The sequence below is a fragment of the Procambarus clarkii genome, chromosome 29, assembly GCF_040958095.1.
Source record: "Procambarus clarkii isolate CNS0578487 chromosome 29, FALCON_Pclarkii_2.0, whole genome shotgun sequence".
Classification (NCBI taxonomy): domain Eukaryota; kingdom Metazoa; phylum Arthropoda; class Malacostraca; order Decapoda; family Cambaridae; genus Procambarus; species Procambarus clarkii.
The window spans coordinates 7436200-7458099 of record NC_091178.1 but is presented as its reverse complement, the minus strand read 5'-3'; the positions used below and the strand labels follow the sequence as shown (position 1 = coordinate 7458099).

Sequence of the window (21900 nt, the reverse complement as noted above, 5' to 3'; positions counted from 1 at the left end):
GCAAAGTTGTGCTGCTGCTAGATAATAGTTCAAAGCACCCACGAGGTGATGAGCTAGTAAATGGCAATGTCATTGAAATCATCTTACAACCCAATACAATTTCACTGATCCAACAATCCATGGATCAAGGGATAATTAACAACCTTAAACACCACTACAAGAGGATGTTTGCCAGATGTCATAATAATCAGCTAGGAATAATTAAGGACTGTTATAAAGTCTTCACAATAAAGTCAGCTATCTGGATTATTGCTAGTGCTTGGAATGAGGTACAGCAAACAACACTAAGAAATGGTTGGAAAAAACTTTGGCCCACGTCACGTCTGTTTCCCGAGGAAGATGAGGCAGATTTTGAAGGATTTGCTGCAAAGAAAGTTAGCGAGAGGAAAAAATTAAGAGAGGAACTCCTAGCCTATGTCAAGGGGATTAAGTCCCCCGAACTGAGAGAAGAACTGGTGACTGAAACAGTAGATGATGAGATAAATAAGTGGATAAATTTTGATGAAGCCCCAAACAATCAAAACATGCACACAGAAATCACAATAGCGTGATACATCTAATGAACAAATCCACAAGGGTTGCCCCAGACTAAGGCACATCTGGAATCATCCTGGACGTAGGTTAGAACCCTCATCACGGCTCTTGTGGATTTGTTCATTTAATCAAAACATGACTGATGATGAAATTATAGAATTAGTATGAGCAACAAAAAAGCCAGAAGAGTGCAATGAAGAAGATGGCGAGGAAGAGTATGAAAAAACGTTAAAGGAAAAATTAAATATGGAAAAAGTTCAGCAACATTTTGAAGGCATTCTGGCATTTATGGACATGAGTAACAGTGAGTTTGAAATGTCAATTAAATTAAAGTCTTTTGCAAAGGTTTGCAAGAAAGCTGGCATTGCCTCGCCTGCATCTGACTTATCACATGTTGGCCCAGTCAACCCAACACCATCAACATCCACCACCACCTCTTCCATGTAAATAATTATGCTTCATCAACATAAGTGGATCAGGACTTCTCTTATTGGTGAGTACAAAGAAAATCCCGTCACATTTATCCTATGAACCTGTCTATTTTTCCCAGTATATTTTCTTCTCGCATTTCTCGATTATTTTTTCCCACATTTCTAGTTTGTTTATTTTCCTCCATTCCTTGTTTACGAACTCACACGATAATTGACGGGTCTCGTCCCAAAGGGGTTCGCAAACCAAGTGGTCCTCTGTACCCTGAATCATGAGCCTTGACTGAGCCCTGGCCAAGTCTCAACTGCCGGTCCTGGCTGTGAGTCCATCTACCCTTGCGACCATCTCCCACTTTAGTTCATTAGACGATCACTACTATTGTTATCCAACTGACGACAAGAGCTTTCTTCTGCTCTGATCTGTTACAACTTTTACCTCTCTTGCACATGCAACCAGCCACCCTCCCTCACACCATCAAGCCAACCCCCCACCGCCACCCTCCCTCATACCACCGAGAACCCTCACCACACTGGAGCCACCGTCCCCTCACACCCCCTTTTTCCTGCCACCCTACCTTCTACCCCCAAGCACCCTTCCTTCCACCCTCCCTCCCTCCCTCACATTGCTATACACAATGGCATACCCTTACTTATAGTTTTGTAATTTTTATTTATGAAAGTGTATATTATTATTTTTATTTAAATTTTTTTTAATTTTGTACCTTTGGTGTATTACTGATTTAGGGTAAAAATTAGTTGTAAATATGTAGGAAGCTCCATAAAGAATTGGGTAACTCAAACCTCTGTGATTTTGATTGAGGTCTGCTCCTTATGATCCTCTTTAGTGAGCTGGGACAGTATTTAAGTAAATGAGAAGGAAGCCCTGGATATTTTTCTTTCCGGTTAACCCAAGAATTCATAAAAAAGGGAACCATATAATAAGTCACACTGCATAATAATATAATAAAAAATTCAAAATCTATTATTGTCTCGATTATGTGCACTCTTAATTTCCTTCAAATTCAATCCATCCTCCTGTTTAGATAGTAAATTTTGTAACTATGTGGACCATCATCCAAATATTGACGTAATGGACAACTAGAAAGTAGAAATTGATACTATTCAAGTCCAGAAAAAAACCCGGCTAAAAACTAAGCATTCCTAAATTTAGTAGAGCACGTATATGAACTATACAAGGCCTTGGGTAGTGTATATTAGGCCTAGGATGTTTAGGTTTATTTAGGTTTTATTAGCAACAAATACAAAACCTTTTCTGGTTTGTTCAAATTCAATAGTACCAAATTGTACTTTCTAATTGTCCATTACATTGATATATGTGCGATGGTTCGCATTGTTACTATAAGTACTATCTAAACAGGAGGATGGACTGTCAAATTACTCCAGAGTCAATACCATGTTTGGTCCATTAGCTGTAAGGTTGGCATCTGTGCACTACAAGCAGCTTTGAAGATCATGAGCACAAAGAGTCATCACATCATCACACATTTGAAACTATTTTTAACAAAAGAATGAACAAGTATCTTACTGGATAAGTTTCTATTGGCTTGGTTTCCATGTGTAGATCCCATACTTTGACCGAGAGATAGTCCCGTGAAATCATGTAGCGACCACTATTTGAAAACTTTACATCACTAATGGAGGAGATAATTTCACTGAAAAAGCTACGATTTGTAGGATCTTCAGGTTCTTCAAACACTGAAAAAAAGCAAATAATACTTAATACTATCAAGGTGTAATAATTTCAAATATGTATCAATATATAGAAAATTATGTCATAACTTATGGTATAGACAAAATTGTATTTTCAATAAACACATGATGCAAAGCTGAAAATTTTATTGAGCACTAATTGGATATTTTATATAAATTTTAGCATTTCATAAAATAATAATGCAACTATTTTGTCTCAGGAAAAGCAGATAAATTATTTAACTCTGATGTTTAAAAGTAATAGATGAATTACAACTAATCAATAATAATGAAACAAAACTGAAGAGTAAAGCAGATAAACTTACACTTAGAGTGGCTATCACAGAGAGCAGCTTGGCGCATGTCACACAGCCGAATAGTTCCCTTACTGCTGGAGTAAACAAACACATTGCAATCATGGGGGTGGAACTCTGCTGCAGTAATCACTTCCGTCAGCTCTTCCATGTTTGTTGGTTTGATGTCCACAATGTTGAAGGACTGGAAAGAATGAAATTACAATTACTGCATTAAAAATCTAGGATGGAGGATGGACGAGTCAAGGATGAAGCACTGAAGCAGCTCAGACATACAGACGTGGAGAGAGAATGTGGTGGTAAACGTGAGAATTTGGATTTTGACCCACTTCTCAGCTAGCTTACATCTATTGGGTAGTAGAAGAAAATGGTATTTTGCCTCAGAAAATTTCGGAGATGTGCACAGGTTGTACACAAAAGTGTATCTTGACAGTGGAGATAGAGGGGCGAAATTACATTTCTTTTGAAAGGAAATGCCTTCAGCATTCCAATGAAGTAACTCTCGTTGTCGTAGGTAGTCTCAGTGAATAGTTACGGGTTTTCCCCGAATTCTGTAACTTTGCCATGGCAACAGAGAGAGAGAAGGGTAGAGGGACCCTCTTAAGTACCCAACGGTTCCCCTCGCCGGTGACGTGACATCATCGGCGTCACCTGCCAGCTTCCCTCTCATTGGTAACGGCACGTCTAGCTCTAGGCCTCCCAGACGCTGATTAGTCGAGCGCCTGTCACCAAAGGAGCTGCTGTCTGGATTCTCGCGCCAAAACGCCGCTGGCGTAAGATACCCGCCCGAGGCGGGCATTTTGTGTTTGAGAGCTGTGCTGTCACAACGTGGGAGATCAGGTTCTGGCCAAGACCTTGGTTCCTGCCATCCATTAAAACTTCCAGCCAGCCTAACTTGACCCTACGCCACCCCACGCTGCAGTCGCAGAATCCTGCAGTGACTGGGCGCCGTTATTGGTAGAAATATTAAGAAGATACGTGGAGTCTCAGCTGTCACGTGTGTCACCTAGCAGACACAACTGGACTGTACAAAGTGATCGCAAAACATCGGCTTCACCGAGAGCAATCCGTCATTTTATTGCTCAGTAACTGAGAAATAAGAATCAGGAAGTGATTCTATTGTGTTTGAGTGAATATCGTGTGTAAATCTTCCTTACTGTGGGAAGCGTTGTCTGTTAATTTTTCCCGTTCATGCCATTGTTCTCCCCAGGTGCCTCTCACAAGGCGCCCCTAGATACATATATATACATACATATATTCCAGCATGCATTCATTCAGCCTTCAGCAATATATCATACTTGTGCATAAAACCGGTGGTTATAAGTGAGCACGCATCCTCCCAGTTATTGGTGGAAGAGTTGAGCCATTCTCGACCTTAGTGTTGCACGCACGTGGCCATCACGCCTGCCGCTCCAGCCGCAGGGTAGGGCCAGCGCCCAGCCTCGCTTGCTGCACCTCGTGCCTTGCCTCGCTATCCAGCCACGCCTCATTCGCTGCCTCTGAGCGCAGTGTCCCACCTCAACCTCCATCTCACTCCGTCATCCCTGGCTTGTGCTTCAATCAACAACTGGGGTAGTGAGTGTGACTGTTTATGAGTGGATGTCTTACCAGTATAAATTAACGCAAGTACTTAAATACTATTTCTCTGTATCTTGTTTTGTGCAAATTCCTTGTGTTGAATTTATTTCAGCCATCCGGTGTTCGTTCTCACTAGTTTCCCTACGGGACCGAGTTCGACTCCCCGAGGAAGTACGATAGGTAAAGGCCTTTGTGTGAATACTGTAGCCAGATCTTAAGTGTGATTGTCATCTTACACATTCAGTTTTACACATTTAGTTGTCTCTGTGACGGGTGTATTTTACTGCGTTTTCTTGTGTTTAGTGTGGTTTCAATATATACCATCACTGTATGTTAACCCATTTTCATGCCATTCCTTTATATTTCCAGGGGACATGCTGTAAGTACAAGTAAGAGTATATTACATTGTTGACACATGTGTGTCAGTGTGTTGTGCTATTGTTGTTTTATTGACACGAGTGTCAGTGTGTTGTGTTGGTTATTAATATTTTAGTGGTTTCTGTGACCTCGTACAGTAACTTTGTGTTCAGTATCTCGAGATGTCAGTGTAACTTGCGTTCACTATCTCAAGATGGCAGTGTAACTGAGTTCAGTAACTTGAGACGTCAGTATCCCTTGTGTTCAGTATCTCGAGACGTCAGTATACCTTCTGTTCATTCATTCTAGAGACGTCAGTATACTTGTGTTCAATCATTCTTGAGTTGGCATTGTAACTCCAGTGTTCTTTGTTCTTGAGACGTCAGTGTAGTGCCGTGCGTGGACGTGCCGTGGGCATGAAAGTGTTAATTTAACGTGATTGATTATCAATTGATTTAATACGTGGTGATTATTAATCGTATTGACTGATTGATGTTGGTTAAGCGGTAGTGACGCCAAGCTATAATGTAAATTCTTCATGAATTAAGTGAGCTGTCAAGCTGTGACAGATACTTGAACAATTACTCAGGGACTGCTAATTACCCGTAAGTCATTGTTAATTTCAGTGTCATTGTTTTGATTGCATGTCTTGGTGACATAATAACGTAATTATATTTACAGAGTAAAGTAACGTAATCAATTGAGTATTGCACGGAAGACTCATCTCAGTGACAGGTCTGTCAGTTGTTGTTATTCAGTCATCAACCACCCCACGCTGGTCACGGATCTCATCTGGCACCAATGTGGGCCGTTGTCTTTTCATTGTATGTTATTGCTACTTGCTACAGTCTCAAGTTGCCATTGCGTCTGGAGTGGTTGCCCACTATTGTTAAGAGTAGACAGGGTCAGCAATACCGCGAGCAGTCCGAACCGGAAGCAGTTATTCCGGCTAGCCTAGCCTTGTCAAGCACTACGACAGACATTAACGTAACGTCAGATTATTCTTGCCATGTATTGTTAGTGTGACGATAATCTCTTTCAAGAGAGATTGAGCCTGCTCTTCCCTTCAAAGTACGTAACAACAACAGATAATATAGAAGATACGGCCAGCAAGTATCTCCAAAACGTTTTGCCCAGAGAGCAAAACGTATCCAGCACACCGGCACACCTGCTAGCCACCGCCACCGTAAACCGGCAAACTGCTTGTCCATTGCCTGCCTGTCGCTGATTGGCTGGTGTCCCGTCGCACCTGCCCTCCGCCCTAAGTTGATGTCTGGGCTGCAGTGGCCCAGAGTAGTCAGAATATCCCAGTGCTCCTTGCAGTTGACATCTCTCGCTAGTAGACTAAGCCTTGGCTTTCGTGTGCTAAGGGAGGTGGCAGCTCGAAGCCAATATTCCAGCATTATTATTATTATTTATTTTGCTATAACTCACTTGTCTTAACGTAACTTTTCATTTGCCAGTGATTATTAATATTATTTTGTCTGTTGACTTGCCTTGTATATTTTATGCTTAATTTTATTCATGTCTTGTTTTTCTAACGTAATTAAAATTTCATTGTTAAATTTACTTGTGTTTTGTGTGTCTTCCCATTACCTTACCACAGACGAAAGTTCCAGCTTTTTCTCTTTTTTTTTTCTTTAATGTGACGAGGCCCTGCCCCTAGCTTTTGAAACAGCCGAACACCAACGCTTTACCGTCACATTAGCATTAAGTTTTATGAATAAACTAATTGTTAAATACAAGTGTCTTTACGCTGTCCCAACGCTTTTTCGTTGGGACAAGTTCTGTGGCGTTAACCTCAAATCAATGGCATGGCAGTTCAGCTTCCCTTTGATGTTTTCCACATATCCATTGTTGACCTGGATATAACCTGCCATCTACTGCAGGTACTTGCCAGAAAATACTTGCTACTGATTAAGGAAGCTTTCAAAGAAAACTGTGCTTAATTTTACACATAAAATAGTGAGGGGATGTTGTCTTGCGTGGATGTAACAGTCTCATTAAGGAATGGTTGCGTCCACACTTAATTCTACACCACGGAAACAAACGTAGATGTGCCTTAATAATAGTAGTGAATGCCCTGACCGGTACAAGGGAAACTTCCAAATGTGATTCTTATCAGATTGGGAATTATCAGAAAAGACAGGAACTGTCATTTTAGGGCACTGTCTACCTCTTGGAGACAGTGCAAATAATATATATAAAATATATTTATTAGGATAATTTTTTTGTACCAACAAAGGATCTACAGTACACAGCATAGCATAGATTACTGGGTGACCTGTGGTATATTTTTGGCAGTATCTGCAGTAGCAGAGAGAATAATATCTCAGAAATAAGTAGTTAAGGTGCCCAGAAAAGATAAGAATCGACAGCAAACATTAAATATGAAAAGGTGGACTGGGGGCAGCCACCACACAAATCACCAATTGCAATTACTGTATTCTTATTATAAAATCAATTATTTAATAAATTAAAAACTTTTATTTTCATTATTGATCATAGCATGTTTAAGCAGCAATATATGAAGCAGGTTTAGTTATGTATGACTAGTACATGAGAATACAGAAAACAGAGGTAAATCATATGCTAAAAGCAAATGTAATAGGCACTTACATTTGCTACTCTCATGGGGTAGGATCAGATGGGTACACAGCAAGGATGACTAAAGTTAGATACAACTATATAATTGATGGCTTACCTGATCTGTGACTTCCATGTGCCATAGATTGATTCGGAGGTCATCTGCTGACAAGTATGTTTCCTGGTCTGAATTAATTGAAATAGAATTGATGTGGTATGTATGTGCATTGGCAAAAATTCTCCTAGGTGAGGCTTCTACCATAAGTTCCATTGGTTTTAATACAGGCACCTGCAAACACACACACATTTTTACTAATTTGTAATTAAAAGTGCACTGCTTGACATTCAAGAAAACTTCCAACAAAAGCCAAATCATAATTTTCTAACATAAATAACATGTGTTCTCAGTTTGCACCTTCAGCCAGGTTAGTGATACTGTTCACTATTTATCTTCAGAAATGGTTACCATTACATTTTGTTATTATGAACAATCTCTATCACGATCAAATCTGAGTTGTAGTTATAATACTGAAAATATGTAATATAATTTATATAAACAATGTTTATTCTACATAATGTAATAATATTAGTGTTATAGTACTGTACTATGGTGCATATTTAAATTTAAAATACTGGTTTTAAAATAAAAAATATCGTGAAGTCATGCTCAAGAGCAGTTGTTCTCATCTTTTGGGAATGCCCAATTTTCTATTACTCAAAAGACCTGAAAGGGGAAGGGGGTCACGACCCAATGGTTGGGAACCACTGCTCAAGAGCATTCATTGTGATAATACATTAAAAGCACAAATTTAATTCTTTAGTAATGAATTCCATCATATGAATAGAGAGAGCCCATCCTCAGGGGTAGTGATTACCAGGAGACACCAACCCCATTGTCACACCAAGTAGATAGTTATCTAGATATTTGTGATGGTCTGATAACACATTATGATGCCAATAATCTACTTGTAAATTGACAAGTAAATCTTTGTCCTAAACAGAGAAGTCTCAAGTTATAACTTTACTGCATTATAAATTGTTGGTTTAAAATATTAAAAGCTTAAATCATTTTTTTTTGGAAGTGTCTTGAAGAATTAGATTTTTGTAAATGAAATTCTAGGGGGATACTCAAATAGGTTTTTTGAATTTCACATTTCACGTTTGAGAATAAATACAATGTATAAATGCAACCAAACGTAAGAAAACCTAACCTAACCTGGATAGGATGTTGATAATAGCACTAGTTACATAGTGGTTTTGAAGTGATTACCTCTAGGGTACCTCCTCACTGAGGACAAGTTTGAATGAACAACTTTAGTCTGTAGCCGATGTCCGGCAGCTATCATCTGATGACTGGACATTTCCTGCCTTCATTTCAATTCCAATATTTTAATTGAAACTCTTCATACCTATGCCAATCATGCCGTTTAACTTGGAAAAGAATATCCTATATTATCTGTTCTCGTCAGTTTTTTGCATCAAGATGTATTCGAGGTGCTCAGGACAAAAAACTTGAGACATGTGCATTGGTGCTAGTCAGCTTAGGTGGTCAAGCAGGCCAAGTGGCAGAGTAAACACTCCTTTGGCAGTAACCTGTAATGCCAAGGGAGGGTTCAGAAAGCCTTTTTAAGCATTCTGGCCTGGACTGAGTATCAGTGACTCCCTAGCCCCTATGACTCTGCAGGGACTCCTGGTTCGTGCCTAACTTGCATGATCTGGTCATATAATAGGCAGAGCAGATCTTACCCTAGGGAGCAGCCGATAAACACTCCAGAATAATAATAATATTTATTTATATAAGGTATATTTGAAACATGATTATTACATGACATGGAGTATTTGTACATACACAATTAATCTAATTTATATGAAGTCACTAATGCACAGAGCATTAATGCCACAGTGACTCGGTTTATTTCATTTGTGACCAGACCATCAACCAAGATACCTTCTCATAGGCTGGACGGCAGAGACACTGATCTTAGGAACCAACACGTGGTAAACTAAATAACCCTGGCTAACTCATAAATAAAAATAATGAAATAATTAGTTAATTATGTAAAAATAATAAACAAAACTAAACTTATGTCGTGTGTGTGTGTGGGGGAGGCAGAAGATATGAACAGACTTCCTCCCATTGACAAGTTGCCATAAATGTCGCCAGCAGCCAATCCAAAGCATATCATAATCAATAAAGATAAAAACTGAAATAGTCAATTATTGAAGAAAAACAAAATACCATAAATACTAAGCTCTTATTAAGGCCTCTAATTATCCTAACTATCCTATTTACCACTTTTGTGGAGCTGGAAAGAAGACTTCAACCTACTTATTACAATAAGTAGGCTGTAGTAGTTTCGTAAAATTTTCATAACTTATATATACATGTCAGTTTAAAAGCTGCTGAAGGTGTATGGTTACCCTTAAAGAAGTTAGTGAAGTTGGGTCCCTGATTTGGCCGGACTCGTCACGCAAATTGTAACCTTCTGCTCGTTTATCTCGTTCTGACACCTTCCATAATTTTATTGTTTTATCTGTAAGAAGCATAAAAATATTTTAATGAAAACAAAGGCAGGATATATCAAGGATGGTGTACTAGGAGAGTGATTTGTTAAGTGCAAAATTCCATCAGGTTGGACAAATGGCAAAAAATTACACTACTGTAATTAATTCAAAGCTAATATTTGTAAAAACAAGCACTTCAGGAGAAGCTTTACTGAATAAAACATTTGTAAATTTAACAAAGTCTAGGTCCAGCATTAAATTATGCACACAAACTCAAAAAATGTCTGCAAATATGATAAAACATCTAAAGTGGAAAGATTCCTTGTTACTTTAGACTTTTTATTTCTCATACAACAGCCTGGTTGACTAGTCCAGCAACCAGGAGGCCTGGTCGGGGATTGGGCCATGGGGACGTTAAGCCCCGAAATCATCGCAAGATAAGGGTACATCTCAAGAGTAAAAAAAAAAAAAATCCCCACACCTACACAGATTCTGAAAACTTTTCTGTTTACTTTTGCTTAAAAAGTTTGACTATTGGTTGCAATTTTATACCCTACTACCAACCAGCATCTCTAATCCTTAGCATATATCATAGCAAACAAATTTTGCATAGGTAGTATTTATCTACTGGACTATCACTCATTAAATCAGTGTGCTGATTTAATGACAGTGCTGAATGCACTGTCGTTCCGTACAAATCAATGTACTGGTTACGTAAACATATGTAGAGTATCTAACTTTAATACAGAGTTCCTTACTATAGTAATGTATAAGAAAATTAACAAGTACAAAGCTACCCAACTTACCATTAGTAGAGAGTAAAAAGTGTGCTGGGTTTTTCCTCTTGAGCCATCTAATTTTGTTGATTTTCTCTTCAATTTCTAAAGATTTAAGATAATCAAACTCTGGTTCATGGCTCTGGAAGGTGCTGTAGACGTTGTACTCGCCACGCCGGGGATGGCAGTTTTTAGACTGTTGATAAACATTAACATTTTTAAAGGGTGCAAAAAACCAGCGTTGAATGTAATGAAACTCCATTTTCTGGACGAGACCCAGACGCTCTCTGGAGCTTCTGGGCTGATATGAATATACTAGACCCTGGCATCAGTCAAAACTAATTGAATTCTAGGCCTAACGAGGACCATGAGCCAGAACCTGGCCCCCTCAGAGGCACGAGGAGCAATGGCCTGTAGAAACCCCCTTGTGGTTGGACGCATTCTATGACTGCCATCGAGCAGGTCAGGCACCCAGAAAGGTAGGCGCCCTAAAACAAACCGTATCTGGTTAAAATATTGCTACTGAAAGCCAAACGTTGGACAGAACTCCCCAAACAAAAAAACGAGCCTGACGTCACAGCTGTCACCACTCTGCTGTCTGCGCAGCTCCCCCCTCCTTGGGAGGGAAAAGGGGGAGCCCCAGATCCCCGGCCGGCTATCCAACCCATTAGTTCTGATGCTGGATGTCAAAAAACTCACAAAACTGCTGACCGGAGGGAGAGGAGGGTTTCTGGGGAGCCTCTGGGTCTCACCCAGAAAATGGCTTCTCATTTCATTCAACATTGGTTTTTTTGGGGAAGCCTCTTTGGCTTCCCGGAGCTACTTAACCCAAGATAAAACCAAGAAGAATTTACCTGGGAGGTGGTCTCCACTCACTCCTCAACTCCAAGTCGAGACAACTGGCTGCAACCGCCGACTCAATGCAACTAGAGCCAGGAACGTTGACAAGAGAGCGGCTAGGACCCTGTTCGACCTCCAAAAGGCCCGTGCCCGAATGTCAGCCCAAGACATTTTACTGAAGACGGCAGCCAAAGCAGCAAACTTATGAACGTCATGGGCACGAGAATAGACCGAAGGCTGGCTGGACCAAATAACCCTGCAGACGACCTGGAAGACCGTAGCCCTGAAACAGGGAAGAAGGGAAACTGGGTCAACCCAAAGTGCGTCTCCTGTCACCGAGGCTGTGTTGCACAGGTAACGACGAAGAGCCGCAACCGGACACAACACATGTTGCACCCTCAGCCGAACCAACCAAGCATCAACAAACCATGGACCCCTCCGGAAAGCAGCAGTCTCATTCTTCGCCAGAAAAGAAGGAGATGACTGCAAACGAACAAACCTGGCACCAGGGCCCAAAGAGCAGAAACCCCTGCGCCAGAGGAGAGCAAAAAGATCCCCCAACCCAACCCCTAGATGCCAATGCCAACAGGAAAAGAGCCTTTGCAAAACAATCTTGAACCAAAGGGGCCACAACAAACCGAGAAGAAGATAGAAAAGAGAGTACCGTGTCCAGGACAGCTCAGATGGCGCATAAGTAGACCAAAACCCAAGCGGGTTCAAATGGGGCCCAATCCCCCAAGTCAACCCCTCCCCCGTCTCAGGATCCTCCACATCAGGACCTGGGCCCTGAGTCGTCCTTCAAACCCCCTGCCTCAAAAGAAAAGGCAGAAGCCGCTGGAAAAGCTGAACTGAAGGAGGCCCATTGGTCAGACCCAGAAGCACCGGCTGGAGGAACGGGCTCGAATGCCTGTCATCACACCGGAAGGGGCATCCCCCAAAACTGCCCGAGTCTCACCACCAACTAAACCCTGCCCCTGACTCCAAAACCCTCAGACGCTTCAGAGCCGGAAGCAAGGAAGGGAGGAACAGGACGAACAACAACAGGGAAAGGACCTGGGGGCGCAGACGAAACCAAAATCGAAGCGACTAACACCCTCAAGTCTGGGCCCCTATAACCAAAAGAGGGCAATCTCTGGGCAACTGGGTACTGGGTAAGCAACTACCCTAGCGCACTGCAGTAACCTATAATGTGCATGCAACACTGAAGCTGCCTGCACCCTAAGATCAATGTCAGTGGACTGAGTAATTTGGAGAACAAGCAAGCAACACCACTCACAGGACTCTGGGTCAAAGGTGTCACCGACCCAACAGGTAGCATGACTGAGGCAAAACAGGTGATTGTCACCCTGAGACAAGGGGACAGAGCAACCTTCAAACTTGCATGAAGCGAGATGGGACCCAGGGGACACTGCCATTGGACCACTGAGCCCTAGTGGGGTTTTCCAGGGCTTTTAGATGCTCTGCTAAGGGAAGCTCAGGCAAGGTACTGCTAACTGACACCCCAAACTACCAAGCTAATAACTAATAGCTGAACCCCTGGGACGTGTACACTCAAGGGAACCTAGTGGAGGACCACCAACCAAGAATACAATATATGTAAGTGGCAACAACACCAAGGGCAGACCCTCCACCAGGCACAAAACAAAAACAAATGAAAAGCCCCATACAAGTACAACGTACCCAGGCGAAACAGAGCCGGCCGCTATATCAGGTGAAGAAGAGCTGCACAGTACAGTACCCTGCGCCCTTATCAGTGACAAAACCACCACCTACCCAGAAGCAAACAGAGGCGCACGAAACACCCCAGCTGACTCCAAGGGCAGGCAATTACCGAGCAGTAAAAGACTAACAGTAAAAAACAGTAAAGCAGTAAAAGATCACAGCGGAGGTAGCCCCCAAGCAACTTGTGGAAGATAACCCCAAACCACAAGGGCAGTACTTACAGGGCACTTAGGGAAGGTAACTCTAGGCGCATGCAGCCCGAGTACTGGTGAAATTACTCCTGGCTCACACCACCACCAAAAGGCACAGCACTGAATAGTCTGGAGCCAGTTACACGACTGCCAGGTCTCACAACAGCCACAGAACTGACGGGTTGGGAACTGACTGACAGAGGTCTGGGGCTCTCCCCTTCCCCCCTCCTGGGGAGGGGGAGAGCTGGTCAGACAGCGGCACAGTGACGATTGTGACGTCATATTCGTTTGCTTGTTTTTCGTTTGGGGAGTTCTGGCCAACAGTTCGGCTTTCAGTAGCAACACTTTAACCAGATAGGGCTTGTTTTGGGGCACCTACCTTTCTGGGTGCCTGACCCGGTCGATGGCAGACATAGAATGGTTCCAACTATACAGGGATTTCTATAGGCCATTGCTCCTCGTGCCTCTCTGAGAGGACCAGGTTCTGGTTTGTGGTCCCCATTAGTCCTAGAACTCCATTCACTTTGACTGATGTCAGGGTCTAATACACACATATCAGTCCGGATAGCTTTGGGTAGCTGAAGGGGTTGCCCCCCAGAAATAATAATAATAATACTAGTTTACAAGTATGTAATTATCAAAAAGCACCAAACCGAGGTGGTTATGTAGCACTGTCTAAAGTGCGGGATATTCAAAAGGCGCTAAATATCACTAAGGATGATATAGGGAAGCTGGAGAGAAGTACAAAAATCGAAGGGAGAAGATTCAAGAAGGTGCTTACGAGTAAGGAGAGGAGGAAGATGAGAGCCAGAGCTACAGTCGAAAAGTGAGAACTCAGTTTGGTCGCGACTGACACCGGATCCGCCACAATAGAACCACGAAGGTGAAGGACTGGCAAGACATCTGGAACAAACTTATCCGCTATCTTGCGGATTTTCTTCCAGATCAGGGGCAGAGGAGTGTCAGACGGAATGGTGGAAACAAAAGAATTCCAACCCTCACGTTTAGCTGTACGTATGGCCCCACGGGCTACCACACTTGCCCTCCAAAACAAAACAAAAACGAGCATCCTACAGTGGTGGTGTTTCTTCCAGGCTGCACGCTTACAGCAGACAGGCTGAGCAGTCTGCATTCCACCAGGGAATGCATTTCCATGCTCCCTTGGAGGTAGAGTGAGGAACAGAGCAGAGGGCAGCAGACAAAAAGAGTGTCATGAAAGAGGAAGGTGGCTTGGGGGAGAGGCAGATCAGAGAGGTCGGAAAGAGTAGCAAGCAAAGTGAAGAGGTTCCAGTTAGTCCTGGCAAACTGTCACCTAGGAAAGGAGAGGGGAGGGGAGGGCAAAGAGAGAAGGTGACAAGGATGGGGGGAAATGGTCACTTATGTAGGTCATCAAGAACCTGCCAGATGAAGTCCAAATGAAGAAAAGATGAGCAGAGAGAAAGATCAAGACAGGAAAGTGTGCGAGTGCAGGAGTCAGCATGAGTCGGCTCACCAGAATTCAGAAGAGACAGAGAAGAAGCAAGGCTTCTTCTCTGAAGCCTCGCTTCAAGAAGGCAGCCATTGTGTTTGTCAGAACATCACCCCAGAGAGTATGCCGTCACCCAAAAGGAACACAGGCTCTAACAAGGAGTCCAACAGGTATTTAAGATCGGGAAGAGAAAGTGGGACATTCGAGGGGAGATAAATGGAACAGACTGTATGCCATTTACTCACAAAGATACGGGCCGCAGAACACTGAATGGGTGATTGAAAAAGTAGGGGGACGAAGGGAATATCAAGACGGATCAAGAGAGCAGTAGAGGCATGGGCCCCAGCAAGAGCTGGAGGCAAAGAGAGAAAGGAATAACCACGGGAGCGACCAGGACGAGCGCCAAGCATCGGCTCTTAGAGATAAACACAAAACGGGGAAAACTGAGCGATCAGAAGTTGGAGTTCACAGATGTTGGCATAAAACCATGAATATTCCATTGAAGAACATAGACAAAAAAAGAAAGAACAGAAACAGAGCCAAAGCAGAACACAGTAGACTAAGGCAGAACAAGATCAGGATCAGTGAAATCAGGGTGACGGGGCAGAGGTAAAGCAAGCAAAGATAACCGAGACAAGGGAGCGGGAGGATGGACCAGAGGCGAATGGACAAAGTCCGGAGCGGGAGGCGGCAACGTAGAGGGGTGGTCAAGGGACCGCCCCTCTACATTGCGTAAACTACTGCAACGTAGAGGGGTAGTTACATAAAAAATAGTTTTCCGGTTAGTCTAACTCAATAGTTCAGATTTCTAATTTCATTGTACATAAGTATATATACTATTTTCCTCATCGATACTATAAGTACCACCAAAACATGAGGATAGGCAGAACAAATTATGTAAGAACAAACACAATATAAACATAAGTACCAGTATTGTACATAAGAATTAAGGAAACTGCAAAGACCTATTGATCCATATGAGGCAGCTCCTATTTGTCTCCACCCAACCCTACAGTTGAAACAATCTATCTGCACCATGTGTATATGTTGCCCAGTTATTTGTTCCAGAAATCAACAACCCAATTTTCAAACCAGTATTTACCCAGGTCTTTCCTAAATGTAGATTTAGCCAATTTAAATGAACTGTTTTGTGTTGACATATTAAACCCCTTATTAACCCTTCGGCTGCACACTCCATCATATGATGGGATAAGTAATTATGCTCAGACTGCACATCCCGTCATATGAAGGTTATCTTGGGATGATTTCAGGGCTTTAGTGTCCCCGCGGCCCGGTCCTTGACCAGGCCTCCACCCCCAGGAAGCAGCCCGTGACAATTGACTAACACCCAGGTACTTATTTTACTGTTAGGTAACAGGGGCATAGGGTGAAAGAAACTCTGCCCATTGTTTCTCGCCGGCGCCCGGGATCGAACCTGGGACCACAGGATCACAAGTCCAGTGTGCTGTCCGCTCGGCTGACCGGCTCCCTTAAGAGTTAGGGTACAACTTAACACTTTCGCGCTCCGTAGAAACTCGCGGTTGACTGGGGGATCGTGGCCCCTCCGTGCGGGTAAGCGCGCGGTGACTCCCAAATGTGTATACTCATTCCAGTTTTCTCACCTTAATTCTCGCGCTACGTCGCTCGTTTTGGTATCATTGTGTTCGCAATTAAATTCTCTACAGCTGTGTATAAATATAATGTCCAAAAGCCTAGCGTGACTCCCAACAGCAAAGCGTAGTCGGCAAAAACGCACAAAATCAGTAACATGTGCATTCTCGTTCCATTTTTTTACCTTAATTCTCGTGCTACGTCGCTCGTTTTGGTATCATTGTGTTCGCAATTAAATTCCCTACAGATGTGTAAGAATAAAATGTACAAAAGGCTGGAGTGCCTCCCCGCAGAAAAGCCTAAAGTTACCCGTGAACGAGCACCATTTTGTACATTGCAACCTAATGTTCAGCTCGTTCAATTTGATAACATCAAATTTCGTGCTAGGTCGCTCATTTTGGTATCAAATTGTTCGCAATAAAAAGGCGAGTATTTTAAAACTAGTCCCAGAATAATAGAACAATAAATGGATTTTTTACAAATATTTTAATTCTGGACGCTCATCATCACAAATTTATTTATATCTTTCCAGTGTTCTGACATAAATATTTGTGTTACATCTTTCATTTTGGTATCAAATTGTTCGCAATAAAACGGCGCGCATTTTAAAACTAGTCCCAAGATAATAGGACAATAAATAGAATTTTAACAATTATTTTAATATTCGGACCATAGGCCTATTTATAATATTTCAAGTGTTTGGACATCAAGTTTCATGTTATATCTTTGATTTTGGTATCAAATTGTGTGCAATCTAAAGGCGCTTATTTTAAAACCACTACAAGATTGATCTGATAAAATTTAAATTTTTAAAAAATATTTTAATGAGTGACTCAGTATTGCGTCGTTGGAACACATTCAGTAGAAAAATGAGTGACGAGATAATCAGTCTGTGGAACCTCAAAGTGTTAAGATTTTAAAACTCCTGCGGGTACACTGGGCTCGTATCGGCTTCCTCAGGACTTTTAGTAAATAGGCCGCCATTTGAACAAATCAAATAAAAAAAGTGAGGCCTGGGTGTGAAGGCCTCAGTACCGAGTGAACTAACAAGGCTGGCACATACAGCACGATCTAACATCACCAATGTTCAACTTGTGACCACAGCATTGCTTAAAATTATGCAACATATATGAAACTGCTATTATTTTGCAATGATAGTATTATAGAAGAGCCCTATTGTAATAAACACTGTTTACAATGTTCAGATATCAGTGAATACAATGCTGTTAATGGTGTTCACAGCACTAGCCAGACACTACCATTATTTGGTTCATCTATGCATGAGTACCACAGCACTCTGCCATTGTTTGGTTCTGATAATAGCAGCATTGAGGTGAGAATTAGCATTGTGCATAGTATGTTGAGAGGAGGAATCTTGCTTGGTGAGGTAGTCATCAGCTGACTGGTGTAATTACCCAAATGTATTAGTGGTTCATTATGGTGCACAAAAATATACTGTAGATACTAGTAATAATATATACTAGTAATGTAGTTATCAACGGACCCATGACAACGACCCAACGACCCATATGTCGTCATATGGGTCCCAGTCTGAATCCCGCAACTCTGCTTCTGCTTTGTCATCGTTGTCCCACAATAAGTCATCCTCCGTGGCATTCACTGCATTATATACACCACACTTTTCCAAAGATTTTATTACACACGATAATTTTTTTTTTTAAACTGGCTAAGATAGAAGCTAGTAACAAACAGAACTGTGAATCATTTTGTAACTGTGCTTCACCCACCTACTAGCCATGCCCACCAGCTTTGTCAACACAGCATCATATGTACGGTATGTAAACAAATCCGTCACTGACCTTGGTTAAACTTCCAACTACAGTACCACTACAGACGATAGTCTACATGTAGTATTTACCTTATTATATGTCTCACTGATAACATACCAATAATTCAAATAATTTACGGATATACATTAAGGTATTATAACTTATTTCTGGCAAGGTATTTAATTCATTGTGCAAGTAATTGCACAACGTTTAATTCGTTTAATTCATTTACATTTAATAAACGTCATTCATAAACATTTAATAGTACTGTACGTTTAATTCATTGCGCCTCCCCAGTGGAGGCGGAAACAAAAATGGGCAGTTTTTTCACTCTGATGCTCCTGTTCACCTAGCAGTAAATAGATACCTGGGAATTAGACAGCTGCTATGGACTGCTTCCTGGGGGTGTGTAACAAAAAGGAGGCCTGGTCGAAGACCGGGCCGCGGGGACGCTAAGACCCGAAATCCTCTGAAGATAACCTCATCATCTCATCTCGAGTATATTACCGTCTTGGTTGTTTAGTACTCATAGATTTAAAACTTTACCATAGATGGTTATGGTATTTAGGGGTCATCTTAAATCACTTGTATGAGCTAAAACCATAACAATCAGACCAAAATTTGGTAGTTGTTTTATCTGCTGAGAATATGGCAAATTTACTTATTTTAAGGGCTAATGAGACTCCCTTTCTTTAACCTAAATGCAAAGCACTAATGTGTTACATCAGTATAGTATATACTAAATCTATTCCTTAAATAGGAAAACTTTGTATAAATATTTTAATATGCTTATAGAAGAGGTGTTTCAAATTAATGGGAGAAATTAAATGACCCGTTTTCTCAAATCTACTACAGTGCCTACAGATTGACGAGCAAAACAAACTCACCGAGGGATCCCGCTGGAAGATGACAACTCTGCCACCTTTATCTCCAGTGGCAAGCAGGTCTCCATCGTGGTTAAACTCCACACAGGAGATGATGTCCGCTGAAATGTTTAAAAGGTTTACATGCTAATTAAAATAATTAAATTATGTAATACCTAAACTTATTCAGGGCAGCGCAGTAAGTATATAAATTCTACTGCTGTAGATATGATAGATAAATAAAATAAGTGCTGAAGTTTGATCACAGCCAACCGAGGGAGGCATCTATAAAAGTTAAGGAGTGTTATGCACGAAGAACTCGCATTAACATGATGTATCAATGAGAAAATCAGTAGGAGCCATGAGGATGATTCGAACCTGCACCCTGGGTACTTCGAGGATGCAGGAGTGTTATTTTATGAATAATCAAACACAAGGCTGACTCTTTTTGACCGACCAAGTGATGGCTATGACGTTCCTAAACTACTCGTGATCTGTCTGGATTACATTGTTGATGACTAATATACCCAGCTTAACTATTAGGACTACATACACCACGATTTCCAGCATTTTGGGACAGGTGATAACTTACCATAATTCCTTGGCATAATCCATGTATATATCTAAAGTCAAATAATAATAAGAGGACTGTCAACTGTGTATATAAGGTTGCCCCATTAATACTTTTTATTTAATCTTTAAACGCTCGTGCAACAATCCAAAACTAGAAAAAAGTTAACAACAGCAAATATTGCATCAGCCAGAAAAATGATAGGATGGATTACGAGAACTTTCAAATCCAGGGATCCCATCACAATGGTTGTACTGTATTATACAAATCACATGTAATGTCCCGTCTTGAGTACTGCTCAGTACTCACTTTCCCCCTTCAGAGCAGGAGAGATTGCTTGAAATGGAGGGAATACAGAGAACATATACGGCATACACAGACGTGATAAAGCACGTAAATTATTGGGGTCGTCTCAAAGCTCTCCAAATGTACTCACTTGAAAGGAGACAAGATATCAAATACTATACACGTGGAAAATACTGGAGGGCCAGGTACCAATTCTACACAGTAAAATAACATACTGGAGTGAACAATATGGAAAAAAATACAGAATAGAACCAGCGAAAAGTCGGGTGCCATAGACACAATCAGAGAACACTGTATAAACATCAGAGGTCCACGGTTGTTCAACATCCTCCCAACAAGCATGAGAAATATTGCCGGAACAACCGTGGACATCTTTAAGAGAAAGATAGTTTTCTTCAAGAAGTACCGGACCAACCGGGCTGTGGTGGATATGTGAGCCTGTGGGCCGCTCCAAGCAACAGCCTAGTGGACCAAACTCCCGCAAGTCAAGCCTGGCCTCAGGCCGGGCTTAGGGAGTAGAACAACTCCAAGAACCCCATCAAGCAGGTATAATAATTACAGTACAGTATTACTAAATAAGTACAGTATCAGCTCCATATAAACACCAAGTGGCTAAGTTCGTATAGGCCAAGAAGAATTTGAAGGCAAGATGAAGAAACCCTAAACCATTATGATTAAGCGATACTAGTTCAAATTGTACACACGATAATTTGGCAGACCATCAAAACAAACTTGTTTTCTGTCAAAACCATATACATCTTTAGAGTAGGCTGTATTGGCTTTTGTTAGGCTGTTAGGCTCGGGTCAGGTTGGTTTGGGTTAAGTAAGGTAAGGTAGATTTTTAAATCCATTGGCAAATTATCTTGTGTACACTGTGACTTGTACCAACTATATAGCACTTAAGGAAGTAGGACATGATAGCGTGTAGGACATGATAGAAGTAGGACACTTGTAGCGTAATAAAAGTGTCCAACCACTGGGAACAAACGTCACTCCTACAAGAAGTAAAGCCGTTGTTCCACTACCCAGTTTAGTGTTGGACAGAATATGTATATATTAACTTTGTACAAATGCAAATTCCAATTACACTGAGACCAGCTGACCTGTGGTATGTGGATCTTAATCATGTATTTTGTGTGTGTGTGGAGATTAGTTCATCAATATTTACTTTATTGTATTGTATTAGAAAAGCAAAATAAAAACTATACAATAAACTGTACTCAGACTAAAGAAATGGATCCAGGAAAAATGTACAAATTTGTGATAGTGAATTTGTGAAATTTACAAAACAACCACTGCAAACATGCACTACAATGAAACACAGCAAGTTACAGGCACTTGCAGTTTTCTCAGGTCAATGGCACATGAGTGTACAATGCAGTATTCTCTTGGGGTAGAGTATGCTTTTTATCATTTTAAAGTATCTCATTAGAAATACCAAAGGCAGCAGCCAACTGGAGATACAAGTGTAGCCTTCCCTGAACTGATATCATCATTCACTTCTGTATCATACCTCTAACACAGACTTGTCGTTATGCTGCTTTAAACATTTCTATCATTAAAACCTAACCTATCCCATCTCCAAGGACCATGTTCACTACTAATGGCCCACAGCACATACCACATACACCCACCTCATATTTGACCAGTTTTTTTTGTATAGGCAATTATAAGTGTAAGTGCAACATAATTGTGTTTGTGTGTTTGTAGCCAAAGTGTGTGTAGCCTAAGGGTGCTGGAGAAGTGTGTG

At 41.4% G+C, this 21900-nt stretch overlaps 1 protein-coding gene across 3 annotated transcripts in view; it reads right to left on the bottom strand.

Annotated features, from left to right (window-relative positions):
* LOC138369784 (protein phosphatase PP2A 55 kDa regulatory subunit) overlaps nt 1-21900 on the bottom strand; it is a 62527-nt gene that overhangs the window by 9137 nt on the left and 31490 nt on the right. For all 3 annotated transcript variants that reach the window (XM_069333391.1, XM_069333392.1, XM_069333393.1), the window contains 6 exons: nt 19298-19395; nt 10819-10984; nt 9929-10041; nt 7626-7796; nt 2999-3170; nt 2509-2678 (listed from right to left, as the gene is read on the bottom strand). In XM_069333391.1, coding sequence (XP_069189492.1) covers nt 2509-2678; nt 2999-3170; nt 7626-7796; nt 9929-10041; nt 10819-10984; nt 19298-19395 — 890 coding nt within the window. The remainder of the gene's footprint in view (nt 1-2508; nt 2679-2998; nt 3171-7625; nt 7797-9928; nt 10042-10818; nt 10985-19297; nt 19396-21900) is intronic.